At 35.8% G+C, this 24,693-nt stretch overlaps 1 protein-coding gene across 6 annotated transcripts in view; it reads right to left on the reverse strand.

Annotated features, from left to right (window-relative positions):
- The window catches only part of LNPK (lunapark, ER junction formation factor), a 55,255-nt gene that overhangs the window by 26,774 nt on the left and 3,788 nt on the right, over positions 1 to 24,693 (reverse strand). For 5 of the 6 annotated variants that reach the window (XR_005829322.1, XR_005829323.1, XM_040603576.1 and 2 more), the window contains exons 2-9: positions 24,487 to 24,568; positions 23,184 to 23,228; positions 21,785 to 21,972; positions 18,404 to 18,462; positions 15,170 to 15,210; positions 8,284 to 8,364; positions 8,144 to 8,195; positions 208 to 426 (exon numbers count right to left, since the gene is read on the reverse strand). Coding sequence is in view for 4 of the 6 variants with exons in the window: in XM_040603576.1 (XP_040459510.1) it covers positions 208 to 426; positions 8,144 to 8,195; positions 8,284 to 8,364; positions 15,170 to 15,210; positions 18,404 to 18,462; positions 21,785 to 21,972; positions 23,184 to 23,228; positions 24,487 to 24,513 (712 nt within the window). In the remaining 2 variants the exon portion in view is untranslated. The remainder of the gene's footprint in view (positions 1 to 207; positions 427 to 8,143; positions 8,196 to 8,283; positions 8,365 to 15,169; positions 15,211 to 18,403; positions 18,463 to 21,784; positions 21,973 to 23,183; positions 23,229 to 24,486; positions 24,569 to 24,693) is intronic. The other variant, XM_040603575.1, reaches the window with a different exon arrangement.

Below are 24,693 nucleotides of genomic sequence, written 5' to 3' on the forward strand. Positions count from 1 at the left end.
AATGAGCTCAGGCAATAGGTTTCAGCATCAAAAGGTGCCAGCTGTAAAGAGTTATGGCTAATTGAATATGGAACTCCTGCTTAATCAGATAACTGCTCTGCTATTTGCAAATGAAATGCCATTTCCGTACTGTCTGAAAATGGCCTATTTTATTGGTAACCAGAGAAAACAATATAAACTCTAAATAACATTAAGTGCTCTGTTTACCCATTCCAGGCACTGGAGTAGCAGGGGATCCAGGGCGTCTTGGTAAAACATTTGACTGCAAGGATGGTACAGCAGTTCTTTCTGGGGGTCCGCTCAGAGCTGACGTGTCTCTTTGCAGAACAGGAGATGCTGGAACCAGTGTTTTTGGAGAGCCTTGTTTGGAAGTCACAGGCAGAGGTGTAGAAGCATTTCTTTGAGCTGTGGTCCTCTGACGAATTTCTGACAAGAACACATGCATACCGAACTTAATATCTAGCATTATAAGCAAGAGATTAGTAAATGTACATTAATATCATTACTCTGATCAGCAAATTACAGAGTCAAATAAAACCAGAAAGGTCTATAACTAAAGATCACCAGCTACAGGGCTGACTGACTTTGTGTCATTGAAATAAATCCCACACAGAATACTGTATTTTAATAGCAATAACCATTAACTGTTAGATACTTAGGGCAAAATTCTTCTAGAAGAAAATTAACAGATACCTACCTTGCCATTCGGTTCTCCAAGGCAGAATGTTGGAGATAGGAACAACTAGATTCAAACCACAATGTACAGGCAGAACTGACCACTGTTTTTACTCTATGGTTTAAACATACTTCCAAGTATTTAACTTTTCACAGGACCAAAAACTATTCAGTCAATGTATAAAACATCCAGACCAAGCACCCAGTTATCAGAAAATTTTCAGATTGGATAAATAAATTCTAAAGCCAGAAGAAAACACAATGCTTCATTAAGATCACAGTTTCATTCACCTTTTCTCAGCAGTCCTACAATAAGCCATGTGCTTGTGTTGTCGTGAACCCAAAAATGGGCTCTGCTGGAACATGTCCTTACTTTTACCTCTTCTCACTCTGCTATTAGTTACTATTAAATCACTATTATGAAAGACTTAAGTTTCCTCTGTTGTTCTTACCTGAAGCCAGAGTTCTCCTTAACCAATGGGATTATGATCCCATTAATATATTAAGGTTTGGGTATTATATTATTCATACAAACCTCAAGTTCCGGTATATTTATATACACTAGTTTGTTCCCCAAACAAGACAGAAACTGTGCTCATGAACAGCAGACACTGTCATCCATTCCTCATCCCATCTATACCCAACCACCTCTAGGGAGCCTTTGAAATACACGATTTCAAGAAAGGAAATTGAAATGTAACCCTCGCCTTAGGGCTGCAGACATTAACATGGTTACAAAGTGACAGCTTAGTCTCTAAAAGGTACACCCCAACAACACCTACACCTAAGGCTATAGCAACCTAAGAGTTAAGAGTCTAGCACCCGTATTAGTTTGAACAAGCTTGCCGGTCTGCCTTCACAACAAATGGAATTTAACATTAGAATTGGACTTTAAATTCATCTCCCTAGGTTTCAAGACTAGAAAGATTTTTCCTGCTGATGTTGTCTCAGGCTGGAAGAGTTTAAATCTTTAGCAGGCAATTTACAGGTCCACTGGCAACCAGCCATGGGGAGATGGGTGTGTTAAAGTCTGAAGGAATGATCCCTGCACCTGAAAGTACACCACTACTACACTAAGCTTCTGTATGAGCCAGAGAAGGCAGGGAGTGCGCTAATTTGCTTACACTAGCTAAAACCAGAGTTGCTATCACTGGAGTACTTTTTCCAACAGAACTTTTGTTTGACTATCATCAACATCTAGTGCCAAGAAATTGCAACATACATAGCTTATGTTCTTGCCTACTTTTATGTACAGATAAATAGGATTAATACACACCAGAAGAAAGAAAAAATGACTCTTTGGTGTCATCAGGTAGACCGACTACAACTGCACGGTCTTAGTAAAAATCCACGTAGTTCAGTTTCCTACAGAGCAGAACAAATTACTAGTTCTCCCCCTCATGTGCGTGACCACATTACTTCATACAACTTTATCCTCCTAGTTAGATTACCCAGTGACTATAAAGATTTTGAATTTTAACTTTGTTTTAGCAATTAAACTTCGTCCCCTCACTATTTACACTGTCCAGAATCTGGAAACCAGGATAAATTGGTGAGGCAATTGCAGAAGTTCCATTAAACTTTCCTTGATGACTTATTTCTATTTTGAGAATTGTTCCTCTGTTGAAAGTTTTATTTTAATCAATAATTCATTTATGATGAACTTCACCATTGACATTTCTTTGAAAGCTTTTTCTGACAGACCTTAGTAGTAACCTTGCAAGTCTAACTACACCAGAGTAATTGCATTATCCCCTCCACGCCATTTGACAGGCATGACTCATCTACAAACAACATATTGACTCTGCCCTATGATCTATTTATCTATATGTTCAAGTTTGTGTAAGTTTTCAGTCTGCTATGTTTCAAAAAAAAAAAATCAAGCTAAAAGGTATGCAATTTCTCAACTCTTCTAGCTCCACAGATCTTCAAAAAATGAGTGACAAATATGAAGCCTAGACCCACTTGATCCAAGATCATTTTAAATACCTATAAAAAGACATTCTAATCCACTGCCAAGATCATCTTTTTCATTATAACAGCTACTTTATTATGGTTTTACATATAAAAATGTCAAAGACCATGACTATAATTTTCACATATGGATGTTACTTCTACATTTTGGAGGCTTTCTTCCTATATCATATGGTTTAAGCATGTCAGTTTTGGTTGCTTAACTGCTCTGAGTGTTTCAACAGGTCACCAATACATCCACATGTCTTCTGAGCCCATAATACACTATTCCTAAGCAATTTTCATGCCAGCTGCAAGAGCTTTGCCCCTTTTGCCTGTTCTTTCTGAAAGGTCATTTTTGGCAAGCCTCCTTTAGAAAGTTACTTCCACTTTAACGACTCTTTCCCCATATTTTTGCTCCTACAAAGATGTTGAACTCAAGTACTTTACAGTTAGTATTAAAAAGATGTGCTTCAGTAGGTTTTAGTCTCATTACAGAAGTAAGAACGCAAGACTCATTGCTAGTTCCCACAAAATGGTATCAGGTTTTTCACAAGGCTTTCCCCCCACCCTCCACTTAGAAGTTCACTTGACTTTCACTCTATTCTTATTTCATATTTAAGTGAGCTTGCCAAGGCTCTGCTGCTCCCCAAGAAAAGTTACTAGAAGAATTTACATTATGAGAAGATGAGAAACGCTCTCCTTGCAGAGACCAATAGCCCATCCACCCCAGCGTATCAACTCTTGGAGTTGATGTCAACTTGGATGTTAATGTCAACACTCAAAACTCTGATTTCTTTTGCCCACATCTCTGATACCACACCCAGATCCATAAACACATAGTCAGGGACATTAGGGAGTACAATCCTGCACAATCATTTTAATATCACATATAGACCCTGTTGCCCATGAACTCCTCTAATTCCTTTTAAACCTGCTGTCTACTTCAACAATAACAGCCCTAATATTCTCCTGCAGTAACTGGGTATTATCTACATACTTTTCAAATTGCCTTATGTTGAGATGCAATGTGTTAATAATGAGCCTCTTCCAAAGTTCAGGTTTCCGTAACTTAAGTTCCACAAGTTAACCAAGTAACATGTCTGTCTGATCTCAACAGTAATACACTACTGCTTATGTAGTTTTAATAACATTTTGCCGTTTTCCCAAGTTTTTTCTTCCTTGAATGATTTTTGTGCATCTGCAAACCAACTGTATGAAGACAAAGGACTTAAAATTAGAACTTTTATTCTTCTTTGGACTAGAGTTCAAATTCTGCAGTTACCAGCACTGAACAACACAGAAACATAAGCAGACATTACTTAACAGGGCCACTACTCACAACTGATGATTCAGTATGATCTCTTAAAGAATATTAAGATATCACCAGTGGCGAGGCAGCTGTATTTTTCATGTTTACAATCAGAACTATTTTATTTCTCCCTTATTTCAAAACTCCTTGATTTTTGTAGAGAAGAATACATCATTTTTAAAGAGCTAAAAAGCACAATGCAGGTCAATATATAGTTCACATAACTTGTTGGCTTTAGAGGCAAAGACCAACCGAGAATTTACTTTCTTCCTCCTCATGCCTGTACCTATCCCGCAGCCTGCAACCATCTGTTATTGCAGTATTTTTAATTCAGGTCATAGAGTGATCTCATTTACAATACAGCCCTGCTAACAGTTGTATTAGCACAACGAATGGAGCGGGTATCAACAAAAGGATATTGCTGATAAATATTCCACTGCCAATATATACTTACCCTATTTTTTTCATAGGGTCAAAGTACTATATGCTTATCAACTCTACCCCTCAAAACATTTCTGAGTAGATGAAATTGCACACTTGTTTTTTCAAACTCCTTTCCTTCTGGATTTATAGGTGCTTTCGTATTCCAAACTGAAGATTCATTTGAATCATCTGTTAAAACTACAATTATTTAAGAAGCATGTGTCAAAATCACAAAACCTGCAGAGCAAGCTAAATAAGTATGCAAATTGGGGCACTACCAGTTGTTTTTTCTAAGAACGAACTATTATACAATGCTGATGAAGTCTTTGTACTAATTAGTATGACGTACAAATTTCCTTTTCAACTGGTAAGCCAAAACCATACCAACTAACCTTTCATCAGCTGCCTCATACACAACACTGTCCAATCTGATTACACATTGGTCATTATTTACCCTCTCTTCAAAAAGGGTCAATTACAGAGCTCAAGATAATGAGTTTTGCTGCCTGGCTAGTTTGCATCCAAAGTGAGCAAAGGGAAGATCAAGGAAGCTTTAATATTAACTTGTTTTAATATTAACTTGTTCACAGATATTTTATTATTCCAAATCACTGTAATTCTACCACATACACCAAATTACACCACTACCACATTAAGGTGTCATCTAGTTACAATAAGTTATATACTGCACAGAACAGAAGCTAGTATTTGGTTTGGGCAGATATTAGCAATAAGCTAGTAGATTTTTAATAGCGAAAAACTGAAATTATTACTGCATGTACCAAGAACAGGTTATTTAAAAAATAAGTCTCCACAATTTCACAAGCTAAAGGCAAACAGTGAGTCCCTCCTGAACCATACTGCACCTACAAAATATAATAGTTTGTATATCCACTTTCACATGGATAAAAATCAGCACTAATTCCAAGTTCAATGTTGGAATTCCAATTCAAAAATTGGAAAAATGAGAGGAAAGGAAGTTTTGCTGTATATGAACAAAATTATATAGAATCATAGAATCATATAGGTTGGAAAAGATCCTTAAGATCATTGAATCCAACTAAGCCATGACAGCTTACAAAATTTATTTTCCAAAATCCTTTCCAAAGCTAAATTGCACTTTTATTCAGGATAAAGTAAATTGCTTACTTTAATGTGGATGCACCCAAAGAAGCTGAATGATGTTTGAATCAGAGGTGTACTTTACATTCTCTCGGTTGTGTCCTCACTTAAGAAGTCTCTGGTTTACACCACAACATCTCAGAGAACAGCACTTACATTCTTCTCAAATGAAACTAAACATGGAACCAGTTTACAGCTAGCCCTAAGTAAAATCCCCTAAACATATACAGTGTAGGCAAATGCCTCAGCAACAATTCTTTCACTGTACAGATCTACTCCTATTATACCACTTATTAATACAGACCACAGCCTATAGCGGCTGGCTCTCAGAAATACTTCTAATTCTCTCAGAATCTGTCCTTTATAGCCTTTCTATTAACAGTCAAGTCAAAAATCAACACAACACTCCACAGGCTGGATCCAACTAACCTGCTTTTGACTAACGTAGAACCCTATACCAAAAGCACGTACACTGTGTTTTGTAAACCCAAACATACACAAGACTTGTTAACTAACAGAGACTGAGCAACTCACTTGTCACCATCACTACTTGAACAGGCTGGGCAGCGGGGAAGAGAACCATTGTGTAACTCCTTGGGAGCTTCAAAAATGCTGGTGATACATCTTAATAAAGCCAAGGTGACTAAAGACTTCTCATTGTCTATTTAATTTACAGCTAGTTATCTCTACATCTCTATATAGAAACACACATTTCTAGGCCGTTTCATCCCCTGGTCACCATTACTTGCATTCTACAACCAGATCTGTCACCCTGCTTCTGGAATGATTGCTAACATATCTCAAAAGAGAACGATGAACAGAAAGAGTTTTAAAAAAAAGAGACTATCTAAACAGGTATGACGGAAAATTCTTGGCAACCACCCATGAGCTGAGAAAACAAAAGAGTGTCAGAATGGCCCTTCAGCCTTAAAAAACTATGAATACTGCAGAAACAGAATGATGGGAGAGACAGGTAAGGAGCAAACTTCAGAAAAAGCTGTTGTGCCCAGGAAGAGATAAAAAAGCTTTACTGCTAACATACTGCACTGCAACTACCCACTGTCAATGTCAACAAGAAAGGGTGGTTTAGAAATATTTTTATGGCCATTTGAAACTACACAAAAAGAAGAAAACTGTGGATTTGACCACGCAGATTATGAACACCTTTGTTAATAAATCCATGCTCTGCACACATCCAAACCAGCACTCCAAGAACAAAAAGACAAATAAAAGTTTGGTCACTCACATGAATTTGACACAAAGTTGACAGTTCCAATACACACTCTGAAGCAATAATCTATTTTATGTGAAATTATGCACATCAGACAGGGCAGTTTAATTTGAGCACCAGCTCCTAAAGGTCTAAATTGGTTATAACAACAAACTAATACTCACTCTTTGCAACAGAGCTTTGTAGGTATCTTCAGCATTGTAAGACAAGGTAGCTTTTATACTGTGTTAATACTAGCATTTTTAGTTTAACTACAGCATATTATACTCAGCTTTACAAAAAAGCTTACAGTAGTTTTTCTGCATATAATTTTTAATTTATAGTCCATATTTTTAATACAAGCATTCTACTGGGAGAGTGGGGGAAAAATATCTTTTCAGTCTTGAAACCTGTGTGCGCAATATAAAAACACCACTTTCTTGAAGCACATGCGAGTTTTTTCTATTACTTTTATTTTTTTCAATAGCATCTTTAAATGGAACATCAAACTGGCAAAGAACTGTCCATTCTTTGCACCTACAAAATATCCAATTTCTGCCCTACCTTTGTGGAATCTCTCCATCCACCATATAAAAGTATTTTAAGCATTGTATTAGGAATGCTCTAACTAGCCAGAAGCAGGAACAGAATTGAAAAGCTAAGTCAATGAACATTACATAAGATTTGAAAGCACCTTAGTATTGTAGAAAAATTTCAAGCATGCCACAAGAAATTAATTTTCTGGCTACTTTATCATCAAGCACTGTTAAACACCAGAGCGAGTCCAGAGGGGGGCCACAAAGACGATCAGAGGGCTGGAGCCCCTCTCTATGAAGACAGGCTGAGAGAGCTGGGGTTGTTCAGCCTGGAGAAGAGAAGGCTCCAGGGAGACCTCACTGCTGCCTTCCAGTACCTCAAGGGGAACTGCAAGAAAGCTGGAGAAAGGCCTTTTACAAGGGCATGGAGTGACAGGACATGGGGTAATGGCTTTAAACGGAACGACGGTAGACTTGATTAGACATAAGGAAGAAATTCTCTACTGTGAGGGCGATGAGGCACTGGAACAGGCTACCCAGAGATGCCATGAATGCCCCATCCCTGGAAGAGTGTTCAAGGTCAGGCTGGAAGGTGCTTGAGCAATCTGGTCTAGTGGAAGGCATCCCTGCCCATGGCAGGCATCGGGGGCTGGAACTAGGTGATCTTTAAGGTTCCTTCCAACCCAAACCATGCTACGGTTCTATGATCCTGCTGTCTAGAAAAGCATCAGACTTTAGTAATAGATCTGAAAAATACAGAACAGTAATGGGCATAGTCTAATAAACAGTCTATTAACCCTAAATAAAGGTCAACTGATCTACAAGTTTTATCACAGAGAGACTTCTGAAGTGGAAATCGCTATGAAAGATGAGTGTCTATGCTAAAGAGCAGCTGTTTTACAGGGCAATTACCTTGTCCAGGTCTTGGGGTTGCAGATGTTCCAGCAGATGGCAGTTCAGCCTCCTGCCAATTAATTATAAATAACATTATCCAACTGTTTGGCTCCATAGTATCTTTCATATTAAATCACTATCAATACCAAGATTCTTACCTTTGCACTTGATCCCGGATCAAACCTTTCAAGGATTAATTTAGCGGTCTTGTAAGTTTCCTTCTCCATTACTTCCTCAAGCTGGAAACAAAAGGTTTCACACATCAATACAGAATTCTTCAAAGTATTTTCCCTCATATCCTCCCACTTACAAGCAACTTATCAATGTTACCAAAAGGTGAAGCTCAGTCCAATGAACCCTTGTTCAAGCAAGTTCAGATACCTGCAGATTTTCTGTATTCAACAGAAATGAAATTTTGCTTTCAAAAATACTTTCTTAACTAATGGGCTACTTGTATTTAACAGCTTTATTGCAAGGAAACACCAAATATTGCTAATTGTTTACATATAATGAGGAGAATAATTACATGCACCAACTTCAATAATGGAATGTGCAAAAATCTATCAGCCATCATTATTGGAAGTTATTAGACATGACAAGCGAATGACAGGCAATTCCTTAGATTTATTTCCTCATAGCACTTAATGCTATTAATTTAAGGAAGGTCGTTAGCCAAGTGCTTTACAGAATAAAGTCTCTGTGCCAATTAACTGCTGTCAGCATCGATTTTAGATTATTTATTAGCAGAAGCAATTAGCTTGCTGCAAATGCTGTGAAAACTCACTAACTAGAGAGCAGCCATGGAATTTGCTGAAATGACTTTAAAGGCTGAATCTCCATCTTTACAGCGATTCAAACCACTTCTCAGAAAAAAGGAACATGTTAAGAATTTAAATAAAAAAATTACTGAGAACTATGCATACTTTAGGGAGTGTAATTAAAGCACTTCATTATTACAGCATTTTATTTACAATGCACTCAAGTGGCTTTATAGCTAATACATGGGCTTAATTAAAAAAGTAATCAGTAGTAAAGTATCATTTTAGTGATTAACAGCCAACATCAGAAGAAGCTTAACTTCAACTATCTCCACTTTAAAGTTATGACAAATAGCTAATATGTATAGAAATTACAATGCATTTTACAGTTATCTTAAACAGACCTTTTGTCCCAAATATGCTGACTAATGGCCATGTTTAGCTAAAAGTGAGGGGTCTGTTTGTTCTTAAGTTTGCTGTTGGCATAAACTGCAAAACTGAAAAGGTCAGTGGTCAAAAAATTAAGTTCTCTCAAACTCATTTATCACTACTAAAATAACAAATGGTGCAAGTTAACATGACTTTTACACCATCATTTAGCTAGTGAGAAACTAAAGTTTCAGCCATCCTGCATATACAGACCTTGTAAGGGTTTTTACCTTTAGACAGACCTCAGAAGCTAAATAAAATTCACTCATTTTAATGGATACACAGTATCCATTAAACACTCACTCCTACACACTACCTGAAGTTTAAGGCAAGGAACACTATCCAGGCTGTTAATTAAGGACTGCTGAAACAAAAGGGAGTGAAAAGGGAAGTAAAAATCAATTTCCTAAACTTGTATTTCAGCAGGACTTTGGAGTTAACCCACTAACTTCGTAAAACAAATGCCACACACTGCAGTAAGATCAGAATTAAGAGTCTAATAGGAAAAATAAATTATTTATTGCTTATAAAAGTGAAAAACATAAGGCAGACCTTTATATGAAGGGGTAAGGTTAGTGAGGTGAGGCTGCCAAGTGGGGAAGTGTTAACAGTCAGTGTCAATATCTGGCCCCCATATCAAAATAAAAAATGCCACTTTACATTACTGAACATTCATGCATGCAATTGTCTTTGTAGCCACACAGGAAAATGAGAAATAACATTCTGCAGGACAAAGTGACCTTTCGGAAGAAAAAACCTGGAATGCTCCACCATCACTTGACACTTTCCTTATCTGACACACTTCTTGCTATTTCAATATTAGATAATATGGTAGTTATTTGTGGATATATAAGTTTTGCAAAAATAGTAACATTATCATGAAAGGGAAAAATTTAGCTCTCATCACAAGATTCAGATGTCAAAGTTATTTTCACATTATATAGTTATTAGATGATTCAACAAGTTACTCTTCATATTTTGAAATTCATATACAGCTTTATAATTTCAGTAAAGCTGAATCTAAACAAGAATTAAGTTTCACAACTGACCACAAATTTCTTGACAATGTACAGAAATAGTCAAGATTTCTAAAAGCACACTCATAGTTCTCATGGTTCTCCTTCTAGGACTTATTTTTCTAAAAACCAATTGAATTTTGGCTGACAATACTAAATACTAAGGAATCAAACAGGTCAAAATTTACTTTTTGAACAAATTAGTATAATTACTAGAAGCATAGTTATCAGAAGCAAGTAAGGGCCTAAGTAAGCATAGCAGAAGAAACTGGCTTGTGGACTACCACAGCAAGTTCATTTGTAAATGCAAATCAACATACTGACTTCTGGTGTATTCCTCATCCTGAAGCATTACCTTGGGAAGGTTACCTAGTGCTGAGCACTGGGTCACTAATGCAGCAAATTGCTCGACACCTACTGCTCTTTTTCATAATATACTCTTCAAGATCCAAAACTCTTCTCACAAAAACATTTCTACTTTCTGCCACGTTCTAATTCATAGTCTGTTATTATCAGCAGCCTTAAATACTGAGTAACCAGGATCACAAGTGAAGTCTCTATGAAAGTTAATACCAGCCTAATCATGGATTTTTCAAACTTTTTTCATGGAATTAACCACATCCTAATAAAGAAGCATGGTTTTATACCACATTCTCTCCTATGAATAATTGCATGGATGGCCTCCTCTCCAACCGGCAACCAAACAGAATTCCTGTAGCAACACTATCAGTTGCCTATACTGAAAAGTAATATGAGTAATGTATTTTAAGCTTCTTTTGAAATTTAGCAACTGGAGGTCTTAAGTATTGGCACAGTGCAAACTACTTACGTGCCATAATGCTGTGTGAGTTCTCAAATTGAATTACTTGGTGTGCTGAACCCAACTATGAAGACGTTGTTTCTTTAGGTTCACAACAAAGCCACAGGATTCAATTTCGGTCTACCATGTTAAGATAAGCCAGTACACACAGCTAAAGTTTCCTTAAAACAGGACATAAATTGTTTAAGCCACAATAATCAAGTATACACTGGACGGATCCATACAAACAGTAAAACAACCAAAGTAACTCTTTTGTGTGAACACTACATTGAAGAAATACCTCATTTGATCATTCAGAAAATACAATTTCTAACCATATTTTGAGCTTCCAATTGCACATTTGCAGTACCCTAGCATATACAGGGTAGACAAGACTGGGCTTATACAACAACCAACTCCTAGCAGAGGTTTTGTCACATACTGAAGGTTATCAAACTATCTAGTCTTCTATGCCTGGAAGGCTCAAGGTATGAAGTTCATTAAACAGTAGTTATTTTAAGTAACAAAATTCATATGCTGCATTTTTTTTTCCATTATTAACATAACTCCTAGTCATCCCTGAAATCAGACTTTTTACTTGGAAAATTAACAGATACAGCTTCATAAATTCTTACCTGAAATGGCTAGGAAGTCTTTCAAGTCTAATGTTGTATTACAACTGAGCAAACTTCAACTAAGTTTAATTCTGACATGAGCACAGTAATTACTATACTACGTTCACAACTCTGTCCTCGGGCTAAGAATTATCCCATCTTTAAGACTGCTGCTCCAGGTAAAGTCTCCACTAATTCCCACTTGCAACAGATTAATACGAGTCCTGTACCCTTGCTTTAATATGCTTAACCCTCTGAACTTGCTCATCTATACACATTCAGGCTTAAGGGCTGACATCCTCATTAACAGAGAACTCTAAGGCCAAAATTACAGCTTACACAGTCACGAACACAACCAGAGCATCCCTTACAATCAAGGAGAGAAAAAAAGTTGTGTCTTGAAGTAATGCCTTAATTAGAGCTAATGAACATAATCCCTAACCCAAATCCATAAATAAACACTCCACATGTTTGAAAAGACATTCACTAGGAAAAGTAGTGTAGTCAGTTCTGTGGAAAATAAGTATTACACAAACCTTGAGACCAAGTAGAAGACAGACAACATTAATGGGCATTTCTAGATGAAGTATCTGTATTTCTATTTTTCAGGTATTTTACCCACATGAATATCCATGTGATTATGCCACCCAAGACTGAAGCCTTTTGAACAGAACTGAAGTTCTATTGAGCAGCTCACTGCTCAGCCACCAGGGCATCGTATCTAGTAGATGAGCTTACTCCGTTATAGGTACCCTTCAGCTCATAAGTAATGTCACTAGGGAAAAGGTGGACTACATCCCTTTAAAACACAAGTACTGTAACATTTTTCAAAACAATGTCTGTCTGCAATGTAAGATTTTTCCAGCAATGGGGTAGCTGAACTGCAGTGAAGTGAAAAACCATAGCTGTTGTGGCAGGCTGACAGTGCCTAGACAGTTTGCATTACAAATACACAGGAAAAACATAATTTACTTATCCCAGGTATTTTGAGGATCACAACAAATATCTTGGTAATTAATCCTATTTGCACACTCAGTAGCAGATCAGAATCTAACAGGGAAACAAATCCCCTCCCTCCCCCCTTCCCATTATTTTACTTAATGAAGGTTTTTGTTTTGTTTTACTAAAAAGTAGGTGTTGCTATAATCATATGTGGCCACAGATAGTCTGAAGGAAGTTAATCCAAAACAAAATCAAGTCTGAACATTATCAAAACCAAATTATTACAGAATGCAATTTTTGAGTGTTTTTATCTAAAATATAAATTATATTCTGTCTCATTACTTGCATCTACTTTCAGCTCATTTCAGCATGCTAGGTTTCATGCATGATGATCTAATTTTAATGCTTAATTGAATACCTTTAAATTATGATGAAACTCCCTAGTCAATCTTCTGAGTTAAAACTAACACTGCACTTACTGCAACCTCTTGAGTAAGTCTTCTGTTTCTGTTTCCTTGCTATGATCCAGGCACCCATATGATCAAGAGATAATCATGGACTAATTCCCCCCAGACTGACAAAATAGCTGAGTCACAGGTTACTGGACTTCTCAGAACTGTTTTACTAATCCTATTTGGAAGTCTGGCATGCATATATACTAATGGTAATTCATATTTCCAGGTTTAAACTCTCCAGTTATATTATAATTTTTATATTGTTCACAAAGTATTCATGTGGTAGTTTAATTTTTAACTACTGGCTGCTCTTCTACAATATGTTGTTTTGATTTTTTTTGCATATGCAAAATACACATTTACATCTTGTTTCAACTGCATCAATTCTTAAAGTAAAAATCTCCCCCTTATAAACCAGCTTTTTCCTGACTAATCTTTTATTCAATGCCTTCTCTAAAGTGCTTCTCACAAAAATTCAGCATTACTAGTTCTTCTAGAATATGAAGATTTACATGATTACAGAAAAATAAACTTAAACTAAAATGAAAGCTTTACTTTAAGATACCAAAAACTGTTTTTTCCTCGATTGCACTTTTTCTATTCCAAGAACTTTCCCTCCAAAGCTACCCAATGACTATGTAAATTGGTGATTAACTAATTTCAGTTAAGCAGTTTTCATAAAATAAAAACACAGTTGTTATATTTCATCATTTATTTAATTCTCAGAAAATGTAAGCCTCTCCAACCCCTCTTTACCACCTCTCCAACCAAGAACACTTCCTTTTAATAGATTCCTTAATAAAGGATTAGCAGATATAAACATCATCAAATCCTCTTTACCAAAGGGCAATAACAATTAAGTTACAGCTTATTATTTTTACAGCTACATTTTAGAAGTGATACAAAACAGAGAAGATCAGTGAAATCTGTTTCCCCTGTAAAGGCCACATAACACCAGACTCCTACCTGGCTGCTTTTTAGTAGCTTTGTTCTGGGTTTTCTATTAATTTAGCTACCACAGCAAAAACCAGAAGGCATGAGGTGAACACTTTGGGAAACTCATTAACAATAAAGCCTCATAATATAATCTTTGGAGTTTTTGGGGGGGAGGGGCTGTTTTGTTGGCAGGAGTGTGGTGTTTGGGGTTCTTTTGTGGTGGCAGTTTTTAAGTTTTGCCTTGCAAGGCAGGAGATGAAGTCAACAAAGTAAGTAAACAGAACTCCCTTATGGAATGGTTACATAGAAAGGAAGCAGCTTTCAGTTTTACAAACTTCACAAAGAGTGCAAGTTATCCAAGACTTGGAACGTTTTCCATCCTGAATTTGTCTTACTGAGATTACGCTGATCCAGTTGAAGCAAACAGCTGGCATACACCAGTTTTCCACTGTTAACTCAACCTCACAGCTCACAAAATACTTGGCCTCAAGACAACTGACAGGACTGATACATGACACAAATTGTTTAGAGGAAAGAGTGTAATGGAAGAAATACGTAGTACAAAAATAAGATGGAGGAGCATGGGAAATAAGTGCATTCAAGATATAAACAGTAATCTCTTTCTTGATGAAAGAGTGACTCCAGACAAGATGGAAGCCCTTTTTGCTATTTATGAATAAGACATTAAGTAATAGAGTAACTATTGTAGTTGCACTCTATGTTCTTAAATCAGTGCAACATTTAATACTTTATGATCCTAACGTGAAAGTAGTCAGTAATGAGTAGGTTAAAGAATAGATTTTCATTTTCTGACAAAACAGAATCACTTCACATAGATCTAGCAACACTAAAACAGTAGGCTTAAGGTAGACTACAAGGAGACAATTTATTCTCATATCCAAGCAATCCTTTGTAGTTTTGGGGTAAGGAAAACCTTGTGTGCTACTAGAAAATGTACAAAAAAACAGAAATTGCAATAGTTTAACTTCCCTCCCTCTGCTCTTCATCTATACATTACAATCAAACTCAACTTGCACAAACGTAAAACCACCTCAGTGGACCAAAACAACTAGCTTTTCCTGAAGTTTTACTTACTATTTTCTTCTTTTGAGACTTTAAATCTTCCAGTGCATCATCTAAAAGAAAGACATCATACATTACTTTTCAAATACAAAGAAGAGAATTTCAGCACATTCTAAACATTGACTTCATCCTGTGAGATCAGGAAGAATTATGCACTGACCACTACCAACCCTACATTAGTAAACTTTCTGTAAAATAACCAAAGTTTTTATGTGGAAGTAAATCTTTTTCAATGCTAAACTGCTTATAAATTATAGCCCACTTATCACTTTACAGTTATAACTATTAAAAAGTTTTATGTACCATTTCCTCATTAAGCAAACCAATTCTATCCAGTGCCCTGCTTTGACCTTTACATTAAAACTGGTACAACAATGGACCAAATACACTTAATCTCATGAGCCAAACTACAGAAAAAAGCTTGAGGTCTAAATATTAATATATCTGAGTACCAGATTTACTGGCTTCAGTATTTCACATAAGCCTCTTAACACACACTAGTTTCAAATGCCAGGTCAAATCTGAGCTTCAAATCTCAATCTATTCCACACTTTCAATACTTTCAAGCTTCAGCAAAAAAAAAACCAGTTTTGTAAAGAAAGCTACCAGAAGGCCATTTTACTACTAAACGTTAAGAGACTGCTAAAACTAACCTCTCTAAAAGGAAGGGAAAGAAAGGTCAAATGCATGAGGAATTTTCCTTTAAGTCAATGCTTGCAGCTTGGAACTCATGGAAAACTCACCATAATAAACCATCGCCTAATATAGAAGATATTCTCTTAAATTCATTTCTACCATGCTCTTCACAGCAAGAGTTTAACAAAAAGTTTTACAACTTCTTCCTCTTCTCAGCTCTACTAGAGACAAGCAGCTACCTTCAAGATATAGCTATTTCTACACATTTTTCAGTTTTCAAAGAAAGAAAAAGCTTCAGAGAACTACAGCAAACAATATCAAAACCCACCAAACATTTATAAATAAAGATACAAAAAAATATTTAAGTATGCTATACACACTTTTTTATACCACTTCAGGAACACTACTGTTACTTGAAATTAAGGGAACAATTATTTGAACTTTTCCAGAACGCAGAAACCCATTTTGATAGAATAAGCCACTACTAAATGTACAAAATGCTAAAACTAGGCATGTACATATTTGGAAGTTTATGCAATGAAAGGGAAACTACAACGATCCCTTATTAGTTAAGATGAATAGGACACGGAACACAAACATATTTAGCACTGGGCCGGACCACAGAAGATAGACAGTTCCAGGAATAGTGCATCTTCAAATTAATAAGGTACCTCCCCACCAAATTTTACATTTATGTTACAACACTGCCTCTCATTAGCATCACACAGATTAACACCTTGAAATGCACTGCAATGCAGTATGGTATCATGCAGCCAAACAAATAGCACAATACAGTCAGCTGTTACTTAGAAGCTGCTTTTGGTACAAAAATGCCTAGAACATACATCTTCAAGCATAGCCTCCCACAAAGCAATGCAATCAGTTTAAACGTGGGCATTTGTTTCTGATCACTTTACCTCCTGTATTCAACAAGAACCTCATGAAACACCTGCCCCTTCAAACATAGCCAAATAAATGGCAATTACTGCAAAGTACTCTCAAGAAACCAATACATCTAATCCTAATTAAACTGACAAAAAAAAAAGAATTCATACTAGAGAAGTCAATACCTGCAAGATACCTCATTCATTTTCCCCACACTTTGGGACTGATAGCCTAAATCTTCCTCAACAGTTGTTCACCAGCCAGTCTTAAAATGTGAAATTCCATAATGTCTCTACATCACCTTTCCTAGTGTCTCACCAGGAATTTTCCTCATTCAGAGCATGGTTCCCAAAACTGGTGTATGCTGGTTATCCAGTATAGAGCTTCACAGTATTAAATAATCATCTCAAATGACTCGATGTGTTATATTAACTTAACTCAGAATAAAAGGCTAGCTTTGAGCCACTCATTTGCCAGTTTACTCTCAGCTACATTTTCTTCTGCTTTACTGCTGTAACTTTTGCACTGCACATTTGATTTCTCTTTTCCAAACACAGGACTTCTATCTTTCAGGTAAAACACTTTGTTTGCACCTGATCTGTGGAACAACGCACAAGCAATTTCTCTTGGCATGTTCTAACATCTACTAAAACCTGTCATACATAGATTCAACAAAAGCGCTAGACTTCCTTGTATGCTAAAACCGGCCAATAAAAACATTTAAGCAAACTAGAAAAAACATACGTACATTTTTTCCTTATTCAGCCATGAAATGCAAATATATATTCACCTTAGAAATTAATCACACAGCACCACAGAGTATATGGACAATTTTATTTCTACATAAAAATGTATGTCCTATGCTTGCATTTGAAATGCAAACATTAAATTTAAGAAAAATTCCAAAAGTGATGTTTAACTCACAAGCTGTCACAAATTAAATACATCATGTTGTTCTGCAAGTCATAAAACATAGTACAACATTGAGGTTTTCCTGTATTATTGCTCACATCACCATGAGATATTGTTACAGGCTGGACTGCTTTCAAAGAAAGTCTCAAATGAATTCTAACTACTGCAGGTAAGTGCCACAGATACAGTTTTAAATTCTGCATTAGAATGAATCTGCATGTTCTTTAACCACTTTATAAACATATATAGTTGAACATCTGCATTACTTTTTGGTTTTGTTACATACCTTCAAATTTTCCTTCATGCTCAAAACCACAAAAAAAACCACATGCGTATCCCTTTTCCTCTCAGGAAAACAGAAGCATGCTTTGCAGAACTCAGGAGAGAAAAATCTGTCTTGACAAATTAAACATTTATGCTATAAATCTCTTCTCTTATACATAAAGATAGCAGGTTAAGACTGCTGGAATACTTGCAAGATGCAAGTATTAAAGGGAAGTACTACTATTGTTTGTATTTCCTTTCCCTCACTCCTACACTACATTTTATTCCATTACACTTTGAGACATGCAATGACAGCAGAAAGTTACCACAGTTTTGTAAGTGAAGTGGAAGATTAAGCTGTTTCCTTCCTGTTCTTTCAAGAACTGTGCATTAGAGAAATAGTCTAGCTACTACTACCCATTTTAGCATCAACCAAAGGGCTACTCTTCTCTTCCTGGAAGCCAAATTATCAAAAATATTTACAATTTCAGAGCAAGCATCATTCCCATATTGTTCCATATTGTAAAAAACAACAGAAAAAATACTTACTATTCCTCTCTGTCCTTTTGGAAAAGAAAAAAATGAGCAGTGTTCTTATAAACCAGATTCTTTAAAACAAAAAGAAGAATATTAGTTAAAATATATTACAGTAACCATTTCTGAAGTCATTTAGCAAACAGAAGACTTACCAGATGATTTAACTTTGCAAATACAAAAAACAGAAGTCTTCAAACAATATTTATACAGAAAATTAAGAATTAAATTAGTATCTTACCAACATTGCTCTAAATAAAATCCTCCTATTAAAATTTAACCAAGTATTACTTACTATAGGTAGAAATACTAAGCAAGCAGCAGCAAGTAACATCATTGCTTGCTAAAATGTTCAGCGGGAACTTTTTAAAAATTAAGGTATGGGCAGCTAGCTGAAAATTACTTACTCATCATTTCTTATTTAATAGATTTATGATGCATGATATCCCGAAACCCAAGCTTACCAGCTAAGGCCCAAAATTAAGACCCAGGAGATTAGTGGGAAGAATTCAATACCAACAAAGACCACAAGGTACAGCTATTGTACAAATGCTCTCTCAAGTAGGGTTAACTGACCTGACTGCTGGCAATTTTAAAGAGCTCTGAATCCACTCAAGTTTCTGCAGGTTTTCAGCTGACTCAGCTCAAACAACGCAGCAGTTTATCTGTGCTTAAGATAAACTGATCTATGACCATTTTATATCTGAAAGGTCTCTCTGCAGTCACCAGGACTTCATTTGATTTAAAAATTAGAATTGCTTGTAATTATGAAGTTGACACTTCTCCTGGCAAGTTATTCAATTTAAGCCAAGTGGCAAATCTCATACTTCAAGCTCTTTCAAACATCTTATCCAAAAGAGTCCCAGTACCAAGCACTATATAATAAAGCCCAAAGCAGCAATCTTTCATTTAAGAAAAAAAAAATTGTAAAGGCTAGAAAGGTTCTCTGAAAAACAGCTAGTCTAAGAAAGCATACAAGACTTCAATATATCTATATATTCAAGCTATAAGATTTCAAATAGCGTTTTGGCTTAATTCATAAGAACATCTTTTGAATTTTTTTAATGGATGCCCAGTTCAAAAGGCTTTCAAGCATTAACAAAACCTGAGTTAGGTAAGAGACAAGACAAATGGAATGTGAGAGTAACTTACTCATGGTCAGAAAAACAGAGAAAGAAGTTTAACTCTATGCTACATTCAATGGCATGCTGTAGTAACTACTCTAAGAATACAGGTGGCTTTGCCCACTTAGACAATGCAAGATGTGTCTCTTCATAAAGTATCAAATAAATGTTTTACAGGGTTTGACTCACTTGAAAGATTACGTTACACAGGCAAAAGCATTACTTTTTTTTTACTGTATGCTTAATAAAGAGTATTCTACCTAAAGCTGTATTCTAAGCTAACATATATGGCAGGACTTCATGAAATAACATTTTCTCTTTAAGAACTTTGAGGTGAAAGTTTAATAGCAGACCATTTCAAACCAGTTTTACAAAATAAAAACATATTTCTCTGAAAATCAGAATATGCAAGATGAAACAATCCAATTCAAAAGAAAATCACTTCAAGAATAGCATTGTTCTAACATGCTAATATTTTTTTTATATACATTTAAAAGTAATGATGTTACATATTCCCAGAACTTAACTCACACTACCAGCATCAGTAACTTGCTGAGACCCTAAGGGAATGACCTAAGGCACAAACAAGTTGGTGACTGACTGCAAGCTGGAAAAGGCAGACATATTCCAGTTTGATTAAGACTGAAAAAATCTCTAGAGTTATTACTGGGTGGCACCAGGCATTCAGCATGGAGTCACCTCTTGACCGAGAACAAAGACAAGCTGGCAGTTACTTGCCATTCATATCTGCCAAAAAAAGCTGAAGGGGAATAAGCTTAAGAGAAAAAATCAGATAAAACAGTTGCACATCATTAGAGAACAACAGTCTAATTCTAAGTGTTAGTAAACTGATATCCAATTTTATAGAAACCTACCTTTAAAAAAAAATAAATAACTGAAGGACAAACTAGAGATTAAAAACCCAATGTGAAAATTCACACCACAGCACTAGAAGTCACCACCTCCAGGAATACAAGTTTTCATTGCTACACTAATCCTAACACACCTAAGCGAAGGGAGGCTGGTAATACTTCCTCTCCTACAGGCTTCCCCTACTAGCATGAGCAAGCCTCACATGCTAACAACAAGGACTTTCAATTCCTTGTCCTTAAGGACAAAATCAATTCATATTGCTGCCAAAGATTAATTTGAGCTTTAATTTCTGTATTAATCCTTTCCAGTCAAGATATTGCTGCCCATGAATCTTCTCCACAGGATTTTGTAGCAGCAGCGTATTAGTATATTATGCATAGCACAGTATGACTTAGAAAAAGCATCTTCAAGTTGATGTTTTTTGCAGGTTATGTTATGCTGACCCATACTACTCAAACTCACAAAACCTTAAGTATTTACATTCAACTTTGCCTTTCAAGTCTAAAGCTAGGATACTGACAAGTCATGTTTTCATACAAAGATGCCGTACAAATAGACAGTATCTATGATGTTCATTTCAGCAAATTAGCAAATGCACTGTGGTCCCTGTCGGTAGGAAAGATGCTCAGTAGGCAGCTTCTCCTCCTTGGTAGTCTGGGGGAAGGGAAGGCAGGAAAGCAGCAGTTTAGTGAAATGGAAGCCCATTTTTTTATTTTTAGAAAAGCAGTTGTCTTAGAAAACAAAAGCCACTCATGAGGATCAGCAGCCAAACAGCTCAGGGGAACAAAAAACTATACAATACCCAATAATGTTAGGATATTTTCTGGTTGAAGACGACAGTCAACAATTTTCCAGAAAAACAGCTAATTACATAAAACTAGTTCTCAACATATTTAGGCTGATGACCTTTCAAATACTCCTGTATTAACAGTCACCTAACATGCAAAAGTAAGTTTCTCCATTCATTCTTGTATTTTTTTCCCAATTTTATACACTGTATTTTACATACAGGCAATGTATCTTAGGTCACTTTCATATAGCAGCGTTACTTTCCCAAATAGCACTAGACATAAAACCCAAGATAATGCTCATCTGCTTATATTGCAGGTGTCCAGATACAGGTCTGTGTCTATTATTTTAATAAGCCAAGTAACTTCAGATGCTAATACCTTTTAATGGTAAGACTTAGTTCTACACTAAAACCAGACCTATAAGAGACATTTCTTTCTTTGAAAGTGACTGCCTAACTACTTGGATTTATTTCACAAGAAAAAAAAAGTTATGACAACTCATGGATTGTCAAAAGCAAACCTAAACCCCTGCTGAGATGTATTTCCCATCTCCTTTTATCAAAAGAACAGCAGTTAGAAAAAGAAAAAAAAAAGACATATTTACTTACATCAATGGAAATGCAAAAAATGGAAGTGTCATAATCAACCTTTCTGTCCATTCATCAGGAAGACACCAGAAATATACAATTAGGCAGGTGATAAGGTAAAGAACTGAAGAGTAGAGAAGCAGCCTTCCAACCCATAGTTTCTGTAGCCTCTGATTTTTTTCTCTAAATTCTTCTAATGTCTGTATTTCCTGTAAATAAATAGGGTTCAACCTTCTTAGTGAAATCAGTGGGCATTTTTACAAAGCTGGCTTTAAGTGTTTTCTAAAATTAGCCATATCAATTTGATACTTGATTAGAAACATCAAGCAGCTTTTTGATAAACAATATTTGCACAAAGGTAACTCATAGCATAAATACTTCACACTATTAAGGTTTCGACGTGGGCCATTTGCACTGTACTAGTAGTAACACGTCGTTATTGGGAAGAAGTATTACAGATCAGCACTTTTTCCTTTTTGTAATGCATTAGCGTATTTGGGACAAGAGGAAAATGCTAATATGAATGGCAGTCTTTATGATAAGATAAATCACTAACCATACTTTGCTTACTAAAACTTTCATCAGGCACCTGTGGAATTTCAAATGCTGTTAATACTTTTCTATTAATATTTAATAAATTCATTTAATACTTTTCTACTAACAAATTGCTGAAACCTCTTTGTCATTTCACATGCTTTCATTTCAGTATCCTCCTCACATCAAGAGTGAAAACTTGGACATCTGAATGTTGCTTTTTGACATATTAATAAGTGATCAAGCAATGCTCTGTTATGTTACCATTTTGACTGCATTTCAAGTGACAACAGGAATACTCACACTTTCATTAAAAGGAAAACAAAAAATATCAACAGCATATTTCAAAACAGTTAATTTCCCCATAGAGTACAGACATCTGTCACAAATGCTAGCTAAAAATCACAATTGATTACTGAACCGTCTATTCAGTTACTCTGCCCCTGACCTTATTTACTACTACTAGTTACAACTCTTACACTTAAGACCATACACTGAAGCTTTTCTAATGAGCCTGATGAATGGAACTTTGCGTTAGTGACATTTTCCATTACACAGGAGTTTAACCATTAGTTATAATTAAATTGTGTAATCAAGCCAACTTCACATTCATTCTCATTTCAGACTCTCTAAATATTTAAACTGTAGTTTCTCACAATCTGTTATACATTATGGTTATACATTATACATGTTAAATGACTAAGGAGAAAAAAGGTAGCAGTCCATCTGAAACTCAAAATCTGTAGTACATCCAACTTGAATACTTACCAAAATAATTTTAAATTCCATGACAGTGTTTTACCTAATGTGAAAGAAATACACTGCCAGCAAAAAATGCTTATTTCTAAACAAAAAGCAAACAACACACCAAAAAGCAAATTCCTACCTTATCAATTTTCTCTAATACTTCTACAGTGGAAGGCTTTGCCTGCTTACAAGAGAAAGAACAAAGATGTTAATCTCACTAAAAAAAAAGTCAGTATTTTGAGGATTACTGTACATTAACAGCTTCCTAACACAGATATATTCTTAACAGATTAATGTATTATCTATTTTACATAAAGCTAAGAAGCTTTCCTACTTTAATAGTGACAAATAGAAGGTACTGTAATGAATCACTGTTTTACAGTTGGTATTGTTATTAACTGAAGGCTCCTCTCCTGCATCACAAGAGATTAAAACCTATAATGCATGTACAGCCGTAATGGATGTGTGGGTGGGAAGTAAAACAAGGAGAGAGTTGATAAGTAGAGAGAATAGGCAAAACAAAGATAAATTCTCAGGTTAGAGCTTCCCATATATTACACTTTTTATGACTGTTAATTCTGCACAAAGAGACATGCTCTAAATAAGTTATAAGCAACTGCAAATAAGCATTATCATCTCTAGTAAAATTCCCCTTAGAAGCAACTTGGAATTCCCCTTCTAGGAATCTTTCCTTAGTTCTGAGAACTATAAAGCCATTATCTTCCCCCATCCTTCAGGCCACAAATTCAAAAACCATAGCCCACATCGCATGATCATGAAAGCGAGTTTCTTTCTATTACATGAAACGGAATTTCATCTAAACTTTTGCCTTTAAAGGAGTTTTGTACAAAAGGCTCTGAAATCAATTGATAATATGCAAAGGCAAACCCAGACTAACAACTTGCACCTGCCAGAAGAGTAGTTAAAAACCTCATGCCTCTTCCTCAAACTCACTACACCATTCAATAATACACAAGCCAATAAAAGCAGTTAGGAAGACTTGCATAGATATACACAGCTACCAAAATATTTGTTAACACAGATGCAGAATGATATTCTGAATGTATCCATTTTGACCTGAAACAGCCATCAATCTTTCAAGTCACAGATGCTGCTGTATCTATCCCAATGAAGCACCAAAAAACTCTTCAGATTTACAGAAAGAGTTAAAACATTTCTGTAAGTTGTTAACCAAACCAGTCCCAGCCCTGGTATTGCAAAGGAAATAAAGGACAGCTACACATTTTCACAGTTTAGGGATCTGGCAGATAATATTTTTGGTCACTGTATCTCACTACTGGACTTTAAGTGACTTATTAATGGGAAAAGTTCAGCACTAACATTCGGTATTAACAGTCAGCCAACAGGCATTAAGAAACATGTCCCATGTACTCCCATCTTCCAAACTAAAGATTATTATACTGCTACATGATTTTACTTACCCTCCATCTTGAAAGTAATCCACCCATCTTCTTTTGTGGACAAATGTTGGCAAAGCTATCAATCTTCTACAAGAATTCACAGCTAGAAGTGAAGCATTAAGTGCTTAGGAGTGATCTAACAGCATAGTCCAAGATGCACAAATTTATTCCAATATTTAAAGGAACAAAAGCATCGCATAAAGCCACTGCCTAGTTATCTACCAATGT

Source organism: Falco naumanni, chromosome 8 (genome assembly GCF_017639655.2).
Source record: "Falco naumanni isolate bFalNau1 chromosome 8, bFalNau1.pat, whole genome shotgun sequence".
NCBI lineage: Eukaryota > Metazoa > Chordata > Aves > Falconiformes > Falconidae > Falco > Falco naumanni.